Source organism: Palaemon carinicauda, chromosome 6 (assembly GCF_036898095.1).
Source record: "Palaemon carinicauda isolate YSFRI2023 chromosome 6, ASM3689809v2, whole genome shotgun sequence".
NCBI lineage: Eukaryota > Metazoa > Arthropoda > Malacostraca > Decapoda > Palaemonidae > Palaemon > Palaemon carinicauda.
In genome coordinates this window covers 18,008,738-18,022,658 of record NC_090730.1, presented here as the reverse complement: position 1 = coordinate 18,022,658, position 13,921 = coordinate 18,008,738, and the positions used below count along the sequence as shown (strand labels likewise).

The 13,921-nt window shown below is 35.1% G+C and overlaps 3 protein-coding genes across 3 annotated transcripts in view; all 3 read right to left on the bottom strand.

The window, feature by feature from the left end:
- Positions 1 to 1,675: 1,675 nt before the first annotated feature.
- On the bottom strand, positions 1,676 to 3,154 carry LOC137642892 (ATP-dependent RNA helicase glh-2-like). The gene is made up of 2 exons (XM_068375758.1): positions 3,149 to 3,154; positions 1,676 to 2,353 (listed from the first exon to the last, which is right to left on the bottom strand). The coding sequence occupies exons 1-2, from the start codon at positions 3,152 to 3,154 to the stop codon at positions 1,748 to 1,750; spliced, it is 612 nt and encodes a 203-aa protein (XP_068231859.1). The 3' UTR covers positions 1,676 to 1,747.
- Positions 3,155 to 7,574: 4,420 nt separating this feature from the next.
- On the bottom strand, positions 7,575 to 8,957 carry LOC137642023 (ATP-dependent RNA helicase glh-2-like). The gene is made up of 2 exons (XM_068374584.1): positions 8,906 to 8,957; positions 7,575 to 8,235 (listed from the first exon to the last, which is right to left on the bottom strand). Exons 1-2 carry the CDS (start codon positions 8,909 to 8,911, stop codon positions 7,687 to 7,689), a joined length of 555 nt encoding a protein of 184 aa, XP_068230685.1. The 5' UTR covers positions 8,912 to 8,957; the 3' UTR covers positions 7,575 to 7,686.
- A 3,394-nt stretch (positions 8,958 to 12,351) lies between these two features.
- LOC137642022 (ATP-dependent RNA helicase glh-2-like) overlaps positions 12,352 to 13,921 on the bottom strand; it is a 2,206-nt gene continuing 636 nt past the window's right edge. The window contains exon 2 of the mRNA XM_068374583.1: positions 12,352 to 13,012. Coding sequence (XP_068230684.1) covers positions 12,464 to 13,012 — 549 coding nt within the window. The 3' untranslated portion in view covers positions 12,352 to 12,463. The remainder of the gene's footprint in view (positions 13,013 to 13,921) is intronic.

Below are 13,921 nucleotides of genomic sequence, written 5' to 3'. Positions count from 1 at the left end.
GGAGATGTGCATGAGTGTTGTAATTCAAGAGGTATTAGTTTGTTAAGCGTAGTTGGAAAAGTGTATGGTAGAGTAATGATTAATAGGATCAAGGATAAAACAGAGAATGCTATCTTAGAAGTACAGGGTGGTTTTAGAAGAGGTAGGGGTTGTATGAATCAGATTTTTACAGTAAGGCAGATATGCGAGAAATATTTAGCAAAAGGTAATGAGGTGTATGTTGCGTTTATGGATCTGGAGAAAGCGTATGATAGAGTTGTTAGGGAAGCAATGTGGAATGTGATGAGGTTATATGGAGTTGGTGGAAGGTTGTTGCAAGCAGTGAAAAGTTTCTATAAAGGTAGTAAAGCATGTGTTAGGATAGGAAATGAAGTGAGTGATTGGTTTCCGGTGAGAGTGGGGCTAAGACAGGGATGTGTGATGTCGCCGTGGTTGTTTAACTTATATGTTGATGGACTGGTGAGATAGGTGAATGCTCGAGTGCTTGGACGAGGATTAAAACTGGTAGACGAGAATGACCATGAATGGGAGGTAAAGCAGTTGTTGTTTGCGGATGATACTGTACTGGTTGCAGACTCAGAAGAGAAGCTTCGCCGATTAGTGACAGAATTTGGAAGAGTGTATGAGAGAAGGAAGTTCAGAGTTAATGTGGGTAAGAGTAAGGTTATGAGATGTACGAGAAGGGATATTTACATTAATGTTGTTACTCTTCTTAAAATATTTAATTTTTCCTTCATTCCTTTCCTCACTGGGTTATTTTCCTTATTGAAGCCCTTGGCCTTATAGCATTCGGCTTTTCCTATTAGGGTTGTAGTTTAGCAAGTTATAATAATAACAATAATAATAATAACAATTGTAATAATAATAATAATAATTTTTTATTCCTCCTTAAACTTAACCTCGCCAAATTCCCAACACTTTCGCGACTTTATCTTTCGCGGAAAAGGGGAATTGATATTCCCCTTTTCCGCGAAATTGTAGTTCGTATAATTCTTACGTTTTCCTCCTTAATCAAGTAATAATTCATTAATTTTCCAATTGTATGAGTAGATATCCCTATATCATTGCTTGTTTTTGTATCCTAATTATCCCAAGTTGTTATCTGGTTTTAAATTCAGAGGAAGATAGATAAATTTTCTTTTTGGATAAAGCATATAAAGTTATGGAATAATTTATATTGTCTATGCTTCATTTTCTCTATGAAACTTCAAATCTAAAGTGAAGTAAACTAATGAATAAGATGATAATTCAAAATAAAGCTAAGACTTTATTACTTTTCTCACCATTCGATCATAAAAGACGAGAGCTGCTCAAATGTCTGTAGTACTGATTTGTGGGTAAAAAAAAAAAAAAAAAAAAAAAACTATGGTATATCAAATTCTGTGAACAATATTTTCATTCCTATCATCAAATATAGTTCATCTTACCACACTTATGTATAATTTACCATTTTTAAATGTAACTGAATTTTCTTGAACAAATATTTTTTGGGCTATGGTTGTAAATCTATGAGAGGCAAAGGGTGCACTGAAATGTGTAAATAAATCAAACAATATTATTTATCAAGAGAGATTACGTCACCTTGAATTGAATTTGCTATCCAATGGGAGAAAATGCGGATAAAGAAATGTTCTATTCGATAAAAAGATATTTATTATGATGATTAATACCTCAAATCATCACTCTTGAATATGTCATGGTATGATATAATAAATTAATTACAATGAATATGAAAAATTAATCTTGATTATCGACCAAAACCGATGCCGCCAAAGCCACCAGTTCCAATAGGAGGTTTGCAAACGTGTTCTTGAAGGCATGTGTCGAAGCAGCACTTGTCGACGCCTCCGCACTTGCTGTCATTGGAGCATGTCTGTGGAGGGGCAAAGCTCCTAACGGGTGGGCACTGAGGTCTTACGGGAGGGCATTGCCCAGGCTTGACGAAGGGAAGGGTTTCAGGCTCGTTGTTGCTCTCGCAGCAGTAGGCCTGTCCTTGAGGACTTCGGCACCAACGTCTGCAAGTCTGGGAAAGTCCACCGAATCCACCACCAAAACCAGTATTGAATCCACCTCCGAAACCAGGATTGAATCCACCTCCAAATCCAGAGTTAAATCCGCCTCCAAAACCTTGATTGATTCCACCTCCAAATCCAGGGCTGATTCCAAAAGTGGGCTTGAATCCTCCTCCGAATCCGGTGTTAAATCCACTTCCATGACCGTGGTCGATTCCTCCTCCGATTATCTGCGTCAGGCCACCGAAGAATCGAGTATTACCTTCATCACTCTTCTTATCTTTACCTTTTCGCGCACAGGCTAAGGCGGCTAAACCGCTGATGAACAAAACTTGTAATCCCTTTTGGAGGAAAAGACAAAAAAAGTTATTCTTTTGCAGATGTTAATAATTGTGTCTAATGTTTTTTGGAGTCACACTTATAACTTGTATAGTATATATCATGACATTCACAATCCTATCAATGCATACTAATCTTCATGTACATATAAGAGCCCATCAAAGCATCAAAGGTATTAGAAAAGCATTTACATATTATTATGAAAGAGGAAAAGGAAGACTAATTTATGTAAGACGGTTTTAGATAAAATAAAGTATGTGGTCCAAATTTCAAATGTTCTTACAGAGTATCGAAATCATTTATATTTAGAAACCAATGTCAATCCTTTTACTGATTGTATGCAAATACACAACAAAGAAACTGAATCATACTGAAAAGCATCGATTCCAGTAGTAGTTTTACATACTTGCATGTTTTCTTGGATACAATTACTTAATCTCTAAACATTGCATATACTCACTAATGCTATCTCATCTCAATTTTTGGTCCCTGTTGGTGTCACTCTAAGTCTGTTACTCATTTTCACACTTCACCACACTTATGGGCGAAGGCAAGGCATCGTGCCTGCAAAAAAAAAAAAATTAAAAAAAAAAAATAATCTAACCTAACCAAGTCACTATTCCTCTTATGACATGTTCCTAAGCTTTTTTCTCGATCATCTGTCTTGGGGTTATCTAACCTAACTCTTAACAATTTTGACAACTGTGGTATATTTTTCCACCAGTGTAATTGTTCCTTTATATGAGTCAAAATCGCTGAGCATGCGTCTAAAACTCAGAATATTATCCCACACAAACCTTCATGTTGTCTTGGGTGCTCAGCTATGATTGAATAGTCTGGTCTTGCCATGGCTGCTTTATATACCTTATTTTGTCGTCATATTGTTGCCTTTGGGAAATACCCCTCCTCTAGGCCATCATTGACCCATGTTTCGTGGGAAGTCCTGACAAATGACCTTTAGTTTCTCTATTGTATCTGTTGAGAAAGATTTTCAGCAGTACTTGAGGTACTCTTATCATAATTAATGTCTTGACTATTTTTATCCTTCTAATAAATTGAAGAAAATACTAAATCTCCAAGTTCAAACAAGGAATAAAAGCAATTCTGTGTCAAAATAGAATACCAATATAATATTTACATGAATCATTTCAGGCGATCTACTGTTATTGATTAATCATTGATTAAATGAAAACAGGATATTTACGAGGGGTTAGTAACAACTTATAGCAGATTGTGCATAGCAAATGATAATCTGGCAGGAACTTGTTCCATAAATCCACTGTGAAGTTATTATAATAAAGAATCTTTTCTATTGAATCTGTTTCTTACTCAGTTGTAGTCATCAGATTTCTGAAAACGATCACCAGAAAGAAAATAACCTTCCTAAAATTTTAATAATAGCCTTCGTCATCATGTTAAACCAGTCTGTCAATGAAGGAGAAAGTGGTTCCCGTCTGTGAGGTTACTTCCTGGGGATTAGGTCACCACCCCACTGACAGTGAAAAGCGAAAAGGAGGAAGATGTTGGAATGTGCCCATGACCGTTGAAATAATGTAAACAAAAAAAAAGATGGGGATTATTGAGAAGCAAGATTGTTCACTGATTCAACCGTTGGGTTTCCCCGTCAACCTTGAAATAGAACTTTTGATAAGAAATTTCTCTTATGTGATTATATAGGAGAAATTAGAAGCTACGTTTTGCATCAACTTTTTTAATAGGACTTTTTATGTACAGCTCTCTTTGCTTTATCTACTTTATCAAAAGCTAAATTATGAAAATCCAATTTCTTTGTTTTTTGAGTATTTCGTGATATTCACTAACCTGTTCTGTCACACTATCTCTTGGTAGCCATAAAATCTCTCTCTCTCTCTCTCTCTCTCTCTCTCTCTCTCTCTCTCTCTCTCTCTCTCTCTCTCTCTCTAGCAGATACGTTACTAAAAGCCCCAGGCAGAGACGTTACCAATAAGCCCAACAAGGTTTAGCTTTGATTCAGCATTCACAGTGAGAATATAACAGGTGGTGTCTTATTTCGTTCCCATGAAACCTTTATTATTTGTGAGAAGAATATTTTTGCTTGTGTATTTTAGCGTGTGTATTAACGTATGAATAGCATATATGTAAAGAGACATTTCGACTAGATATATTACTATTTAAAGTGAAAACTATGAAAATAATACAATAAAAATTAAATGATACGAGAGAGAGAGAGAGAGAGAGAGAGAGAGAGAGAGAGAGAGAGAGAGAGAGAGAGAGAGAGAGAGAGAGAGAGAGAGAGAGAGAGAGAGTTAAAGATTGAAAATTTTGAAATAAAAATACACGATTCTACAAAATGGCCAGAACAAATGTAGAACTTCGTACGTTGAAATTGGAAAATACTTTGAAGGAGAAGGAAGCAATTGCTGTCATTACAGCTATGAATACATCAACTGGGCATGGTGGAAAGAAGGGGGCATTAGCATAAACCAGGACCCGTATATAGGGACCCGGGTAGACTAAAACAAAAAAGGTTGAAACGTACACACACACATTATTCAGTTAGAAAATCCATTTGTCATCTTGAGAAATGATATACCCCAGACAGTTTATTGTGATAAAAAAAAAAGATATGCGACTAAGGGTTACTAGGAGACATGTAAGACACAAATGATTGACGCTCATTTGAATGGGATATACTTAATACGAAAAGATAATGATTCATATATCTATTTGTTTGTACATAACTGCATGCACAGACTATATATATATATATATATATATATATATATATATATATATATATATATATATATATATATATATATATATATATATATGTATATATATACATATATTTATATATATACATATATTTATATATATATTTATATATATATATATATTTATATATATATATATATATATATATATATATATATATATAATATATATATATATATATATATATATATATATATATATATATATATATATATATATATATATATATATATATATATATATATATATATACATTCTGTACCTGCTTTTCCTTTGATATGCCCATTTTCTACTAATTTCTTCAGTAGTTATTAGACTCATAATTCTTCATGGTCATTTCCTTTCAAAGTTTATATTCTGATTATATTAACAAAAGTTTTTACTTTTTTAATTAACCGAGTCCACTCCATGTGCATTCCAAGAGGTCTGTACCCAAACATTTCCTCCGTGTAATTCCAAGCAGAAAAACCAGTTTCGTCGGGAACTTCCCCGTCCAGGCCTTGCGTGCGTGATGCAGTTCGTTTTATAACACCTGGCTCTTTTTGTTCGAGCTTTTTAGTTCATTTACCGAAGCGTCATTTGGAAAGGTCATGCGGTAGACTAAACTATTCATAAGTCAGTAAAACTAAAACTTAAACTCTCAATAACAACAAAATACAGAAGATTATAAAATTAGGTCATCTCTAGGGTTTCCCTATTCCGTGTTCTACTCAAATTTAAATCGGTTCTTACAATACCACGACGTACGTCTAGAGGAAATAATATCTACCTCTAGATTTTTTATGATCATAAAGATGATTTTTTTCCATACACCTGTTTGTTACTTAGAAAAAAACAACAGCTTAAGAAAGGTAACCATTTTTTGTATCATATCATTACTTGCCTACCTGCATATTCGTAAAGCCTACAAGATTACTTCGTCAGCATATTCTCACCCAATAGGTACGTGCGTCGTCACAGAAAGTGGGCCAATAGCCACACCTGTCGTCACAGAAAATTGGCCGAGTCTCTTTCATCTGGCTCGCTTCCCTTGTAAATAAACATTATCTCATTGCTCCTTGGTTCTGATAAGCAGAATATGGGAGTACTATGCTTGCCATTCGCATGGGTCATTATTAAAGTATCATAATTGCGTATCATTTATATATCGTTCCTCATATAGTTTTTGCTATGCCGTGGCTCGCTTTGACTACAATTTTACATTACCTCGGTGCTCTTCAGTTTTGGTAAGCGGAACATGGAAGTGCTGTGCATGCCATCCGCATGGGTCACTATTAACGTATTATAATAGCGTATCATTTTTTATAACGTTACTCCAATATTTGTTTTTAAGCCATGGCTCTCTTTGCTTTACAAATTACATAGTCTCGCTGTTCTTTGGTTCTACTAAGCGGTGCATGGATGTGCTATACATGTCATCCGTGTTGTTGACTATTAAAGCATACTAATTACCTATCATTCATATCCCGTTTGGGGAGGAGTAGAAACTCTGCCTCCCCACTTTGTGTGACGTTGTGTGCGGCTATTGGCTGAGAATCCCCTAGTGCAATACTCCTGAACGTTTTGTGAACATATTGCCAGGTTGCCTCTAGGTTCTCCTTAGGACTCATATTCTCAAACACAAATCAGTTTTAGGGTTTCTTTTTTTAATTTACCAGTTCTACGTACTTTGGTTTTATATCATAATACCCTGACACAAGTATTGGATCTCATGTCTCCTAGACAAATCAAGATATATATTCCAATTAGATATCCTTCCTGGTCAGCTTTCATTTTCTTATTTAAAATTAATAAAAGTTATTCATAATCTTTCTTTCATCCTTTAAATTCTAGTTTTTTTCCTCGAGTTTCCTGTATGTATAACTCGTATGATTGATATTGCACGGCAATTTTTTTCCAAGTATTTTAATCATTGTAATTAAAATATTAAATTTTTGATAAAAGGAAAATGGCTTTCTTATCTTTTTGGGAAAATATTTATTCGTTTTCTCAACTCATGAGTCATTTCTTTTACTTCACAATAAATGTAATTTAGTTTAATTATATGATAAATACTTGACTTTTTTCGAAAGATTAGACATCAATTACATATTCATTATGTCTCATTAATGCAGTGAATTCTACATGTGAAAATATACAAGCCATTTGAAGGAAAATAAATTTCTCAGGAACTTTTTCTTAAATTCTCGTCAGTCATCAGACTGTGCGTTTTTTTTTTTTTTTTTTTTTTTTTTATTCTTTTATACAGCCACTCTTCAAATGTTTCAGGAAATATTCAATGGTTTTATACCATTATAAACTAAAAGAAGTAATGAACTGATGAATTATCAGCATTTATTCATAGACGGAATGCATTAGTTTTTTAGAAAGCTTGTTTGCAGATAAATGATTGAAATCAGTTTTGTCAGACGATATGGGGGGGTTTGAGTATATAAAAGTAGATATTATATATAGTATTTTATTTAAAAAAAAAAAAACACGTTTAAACATATATCTATATGACATGCTTCCTTCGACTAAACTATAATAAGTTAATTCGATATTTGCTGGCGAGGAAGAGACAGGCCAATTAATTTAATCAACGGCCGAAACCACCGAATCCACCAAAGCCTCCAGATCCAATTGGGGGTTTGCACACGTGTTCCTCGAGACACCTGTCGTAGCAGCACTTGTCAACGCCTCCGCACTTGCTATCGTTGGAGCATGTCTGTGGAGGGGCAAAGCTCCTAACGGGTGGGCACTGAGGTCTTACTGGAGGGCATTGACCTGGCTTGACGAAGGGAATGGTGTCAGGCTCGTTGTTGCTCTCGCAGCAGTAAGCCTGTCCCTCGGGAGTTCGGCACCAACGTCTGCAAGTCTGAGACAAACCTCCACCGAATCCTCCGCCAAAGCCTGGGTTAATTCCACCTCCGAAACCGGGGTTAAATCCACCACCAAATCCTCCTCCAAATCCTGGATTGCCACCTCCAAAGCCACCTCCTCCTCCTAGAACGTTGTTCAGTCCAGATGCCAGACCTCCAAGGAGTCCTCCAAAGATTCGTGTGTTGCCCTGATTACCTTGGCTACCTTGATTGTCTTGCGCGAAGGCAGAGGCTGCCACACAGCACACGAACAGTACTTGTAATCCCTGAAGGAAAGTAAGAGAGAGACACGTCATATTTATATAATAATTGAAGCATCGATTATTTTTATAGCCTTATAGGCAAATATTCATGTTTATAGTTTACGTTAGTATTTAGCGTATAAGTATTCAAAACATATAATTTCTACGTGAATGTAAAATTAATACAAGCACATTTGCAATTCCAAGATATGCATTGTCAAGAGAAAGCAGAATAGTTTTTCTTTCATTCACAGCTGATGAAATCAAAACGAAGATTTTTTTTCACGTCATCAATACTATTATCCCTTAAAAGATATCACTGCACTGAAAGTCTTCTGAAAAAATTCCATACATTGTGAGTCCAACTCATGGTAGCCAAAGATTCAATAACCCGTATATCTTTGAATATGGGCCTGAGCAAATGATCCAAAATGAATAAAGCATGTAAATAAAATAGTGGAACTGTAAGTTAGCAATATGTGTGACGAAGTATGCCTTAGACGTAAGTAGTACAGTATAAACTTTTAGTACTGTTCGCAAATGAATTAAATTGTTTCACTATCTTACTGAATGACATCCATTTTGTCACCAAATAAGACTTCTACAATCGATTGATATCCTTCTATTTGTTACACTGAAATCTGAGAAGTAAAGAAGAGAGATACTCAAGCAAAAATTAACAATGAACACGAACCTTCATGCCGTCTTGAATGGTTGTCAGCTTGGAATGAATGCTACCTATCCAAGAAAGATGTCGCTTTATATACCATATTACGTTCCTTGCCGGGGTAGTACCTAACAGACGTCATCCCACCCCACCCCCTCCTGGCCTTTACGTGTCTCGTGTTATTGTGGGAAGCCCGGCTGAATGACCTTGAGACTTGTGATTCAATCTATTTCCTGTGAAATGTATCCCCTTTAGTGCTTAGTCTGTTCTGGGGATTAACCACAGAATTCTTATGCTTAGCTCACACTAGGTTGAATTTCCTGAATCGTGCTATTGATGTTGATGAAGGGAGTAATTCAGTCAGCGCCGAGAAAAGAAATGTATGCATATTTTGTTTGCGATAATGATGTATTGTATTATATAATATTGTAACACATACACACACATATGCATATATATATATACACACACACACACATATATATATATATATATATATATATATATATATATATATATATATATACATATATATATATATATATATATATATATATATATATATATATATATATATATATATCTATATCTTATATATATGTATTTATGTATGTATGTATGTATGTATGTATGTATGTATGTATAGCCAGACACTTTTTATTATTAAGAGAATCCAGACATTAATATATCAAAATATATATGGCTTATTTGAATATATATATATATATATATATATATATATATATATATATATATATATATATATATATACATATATATATATATATATATATATATATATATATATATATATATATATATATATATATATATATATATACTATTTATCGAAGATCTTGTTTCTTTAGGCATTGATAGAAATAAACATCAAACATTAACACAATGTCCCCAATCAGCTTTCCTTGGCCTTATTTTTATTCTAATTTATCTCTATTACAGGATCCTCATATTAGTCACCAGTCGGCAAAATCTACGTCACCATGTGAATGAAGAATTTCCTTAAAATACAAATTTAATGGAAGATGAATTGAAATTTCTTGATGATGTAACCGCTACATGACTTTAAACTACTTATTTAGCTTGGCCAGGGTACCAACCACCCGTTGAGATACTAACGGCCGAGAGTTATGGGATCCTTTAACTTGCCATATAGCATTACATTGGATTCTTCTCTCTGGTTACGGCTTATTTGGTCTTTGCCTACACATGTACCGAATAGTATAGCCTATTCTTTACATTTTCTCCTCTGTCCTCATACACCTGACTACACTAAGATTACCAAACAATTCTTCTTCACCCAAGGGGTTAACTACTCCACTGTAATTGTTCAGTGGCCACTTTCCTCTTGGTAATGGTAAAAGAGACTCTTTAGCTATGGTAAACAGCTCTTCTAGGAGAAGGACACACTAAAATCAAACCATTGTTCTCTAGTCTTGGGTAGTGACTTAGCTTCTGTACCATGGTCATTCTCTGTTTTGGTTTAGAGTTTTCTTGCTTGAGGGTATACTCAGGCCTACTATTCTAGCTTATTTCTCTTCCTCTTGTTTTGTTAAAGTTTTTATAGTTTATATAGGAAATATTTATTTTAATGCTGTTACTGTTCTTGAAATATTTTATTTTTCCTTGCTTTCTTTCTTCATATTTTCCCCGTTGGAGCCCTTGGGCTTATAGCATTCTTTATGTTCGATTTTTTAGTTCATTTACCGAAGCGTCATTTGGAAAGGTCCTGCGTGAGACTAAACTATTCATAAGTCAGTAAAACTAAAACTTAAACTTTCAATAATAACAAAATACAGAAGATTATAAAATTAGGTCATCTCTATAGTTTCATTCCGTGTTCTACTCAAATTCAAATAGGTTCTCTCTTACAATACCATGACGCACGTCTAGAGGAAATAATATCTACCTCTAGATTTTTTATGACCATAAAGAGGATTTTTTTCCATACACCTGTTTGTTACTTAGAAAAAAATAACAGCTTAAGAAAGGTAACCATTTTTTGTATCATATCATCACTTGCCTACATGCATATTCGTTAAGCCTACAAGATTACTGCGTCAGCATATTCTCACCCAATGGGTACGTGTGTCGTCACAGAAAGTGGGCCAATAGCCACACCTGTCGTCACAGAAAATGGGCCAATAGCCACACTTGTCGTCACAGAAAATGGGCCGAGTCTCTTTTAATTGGATGGCTTCACTTGTAAATTAACATTATCTCATTGCTCCTTGGTTCTGATAAGCGGAATATCGGAGTACTACGCTTGCCATCCGCATGGGTCACTATTAACGTATCATAATTGCGTATCATTTTTTATAAGGTTACTCAAATATTTTGTTTTTAAGCCATGGCTCTCTTTGCTTTCCGAATTACATAGTTTCGTTGTTCTTTGGTTCTACTAAGCGGTGCATGGATGTGCTATACATGATATCCGTGTTGTTGACTATTAAAGCATACTAATTACCTATCATTCATATCCTGTTTGCGGAGGAGTAGAAACTCTGCCTTCCCACTTTGTGTGACGTCGTGTGCGGTTATTGGCTGAGAATCCTCTAGTGCAATACTCCTGGACGTTTTGTGAATAAATTGCCCGGTTGCCTCTAGGTTCTCCTTAGGACTCATATTCTCCAACACAAATCAGGTTTAGGATTCTTTTTTAATTTACCAGTTCTACGTACTTTGGTTATATATTATAATATCCTAACACAAGTATTGGATCTCATGTCTCCTAGACAAATCAAGATATATATTCCAATTAGATATCCTTCCTGGTCAGCTTACATTTTCTTATTTAAAATTAAGAAAAGTTATTCATAATCTTTCTTTCATCCTTTAAATTCTAGTTTTTTCCTCGAGTTTCCTGTATGTATAACTCGTATGATTGATATTGCACAGCAATTTTTTTCCCAAGAATTTTAATCATTGCAATTAAAAGATTGAATTTTTGATAAAAGGAGAATAGCTTTATCTTTTTGGGAAAACATTTATTCGTTTTCTCAACTCATGAGTCCTTTCTTTTACTTCACAATAAATGTAATTTAGTTCAATTATATGATAAATACTTGACTATTTTCAAAAGATTAGACACTATTACATATTCATTATGTCCCATTAATGCAGTGAATTTTCCATGTGAAGATGTATAAGCCATTTGAAGGAAAATTAATTTCTCAGGAACTTTTCCTTAAATTCTCGTCAGTCATCAGAATGTGCGTTTTTTTATTTTTTTATACAGCCACTCTTCAAATTTTTCAGGAAATATTCAATGGTTTTATACCATTATAAACTAAAAGAAGTAATGAACAGATGAATTATAAACATTTATTCATAGACGGAATGCATTAGTTTTTTAGAAAGCTTGTTTGCAGATAAATGATTAAAATCAACTTTGTCAGACGATATGGGGGGTTTGAGTATATAAAAGTAGATATTATATATAGTATTTTATTTAAAAAAAAAAAAACACGTTTAAACATATCTCTATATGACATGCTTCCTTCGACTAAACTATAATAAGTTAATTCGATATTTGCTGGTGAGGAAGAGACAGGCCAATGAATTTGATCAACGGCCGAAACCACCGAATCCACCAAAGCCTCCAGATCCAATTGGGGGTTTGCACACATGTTCCTGGAGACACCTGTCGTAGCAGCACTTGTCGACACCTCCGCACTTGCTGTCGTTGGAGCATGTCTGTGGAGGGGCAAAGCTCCTAACGGGTGGGCACTGAGGTCTTACTGGAGGGCATTGACCTGGCTTGACGAAGGGAATGGTGTCAGGCTCGTTGTTGCTCTCGCAGCAGTAGGCCTGTCCTTCGGGAGTTCGGCACCAACGTCTGCAAGTCTGAGACAAACCTCCACCGAATCCTCCGCCAAAGCCTGGGTTAATTCCACCTCCGAAACCGGGGTTAAATCCACCACCAAATCCTCCTCCAAATCCTGGATTGCCACCTCCAAAGCCACCTCCTCCTCCTAGAACGTTGTTCAGTCCAGATGCCAGACCTCCAAGGAGTCCTCCAAAGATTCGTGTGTTGCCCTGATTACCTTGGCTACCTTGATTGTCTTGCGCGAAGGCAGAGGCTGCCACACAGCACACGAACAGTACTTGTAATCCCTGAAGGAAAGTAAGAGAGAGACACGTCATATTTATGTAATAATTGAAGCATCCATTATTTTGATAACCTTATAGGCAGATATTCATGTTTATAGTTTACGTTAGTATTTAGCGTATAAGTATTCAAAACATATAATTCTTAAGTGAATGCAAAATTAATACAAGCACATTTGCAATTCTAAGATATGCATTGCCAAGAGAAAGCAGAATAGTTTTTCTTTCATTCACAGCTGATGAAATCAAAACTGAGATTTTTTTCACATCATCAATACTATTATGCCTTAAAAGATACCACTGCACTGAAAGTCTTTTGATAAATTCCATACATTGTGAGTCTAACTCATGGTAGCCAAAGATTCAATAACCCGTATATCTTTGAGTATGGGCCTGAGCAAATTATACAAAATGAATAAAGCATGTAAATAAAATAGTGGAACTGTAAGTTAGCAATATGTGTGACGAAGTATGCCTTAGACGTAAGTAGTACAATATACACTTTTAGTGCTGTTCTCAAATGAATTAAATTGTTTCACTATCTTACTGAATGACATACATTTTGTCACCAAATAAGACTTCTACAATCGATTGATAGTAGGTAGTAGGTTGGCCTGGGCACCAGCCACCCGTTGAGATACTACCGCTAGAGAGTTATGGGGTGTTTTGACTGGCCAGACAGTACTACATTGGATCCTCCTCTCTGGTTACGGTTCACTTTCCCTTTGCCTACATACACACTGAATAGTCTGGCATATTCTTTACATATTCTCCTCTATCCTCATACACCTAACAACACAGATTACCAAACATTTCTTCATCACCCAAGGGGTTACTGAACTGTAATTGTTCAGTGGCACTTTCCTCTTGGTAAGGGTAGAAGGGACTCTTTAGCTATGGTAAGCAGCTCTTCTA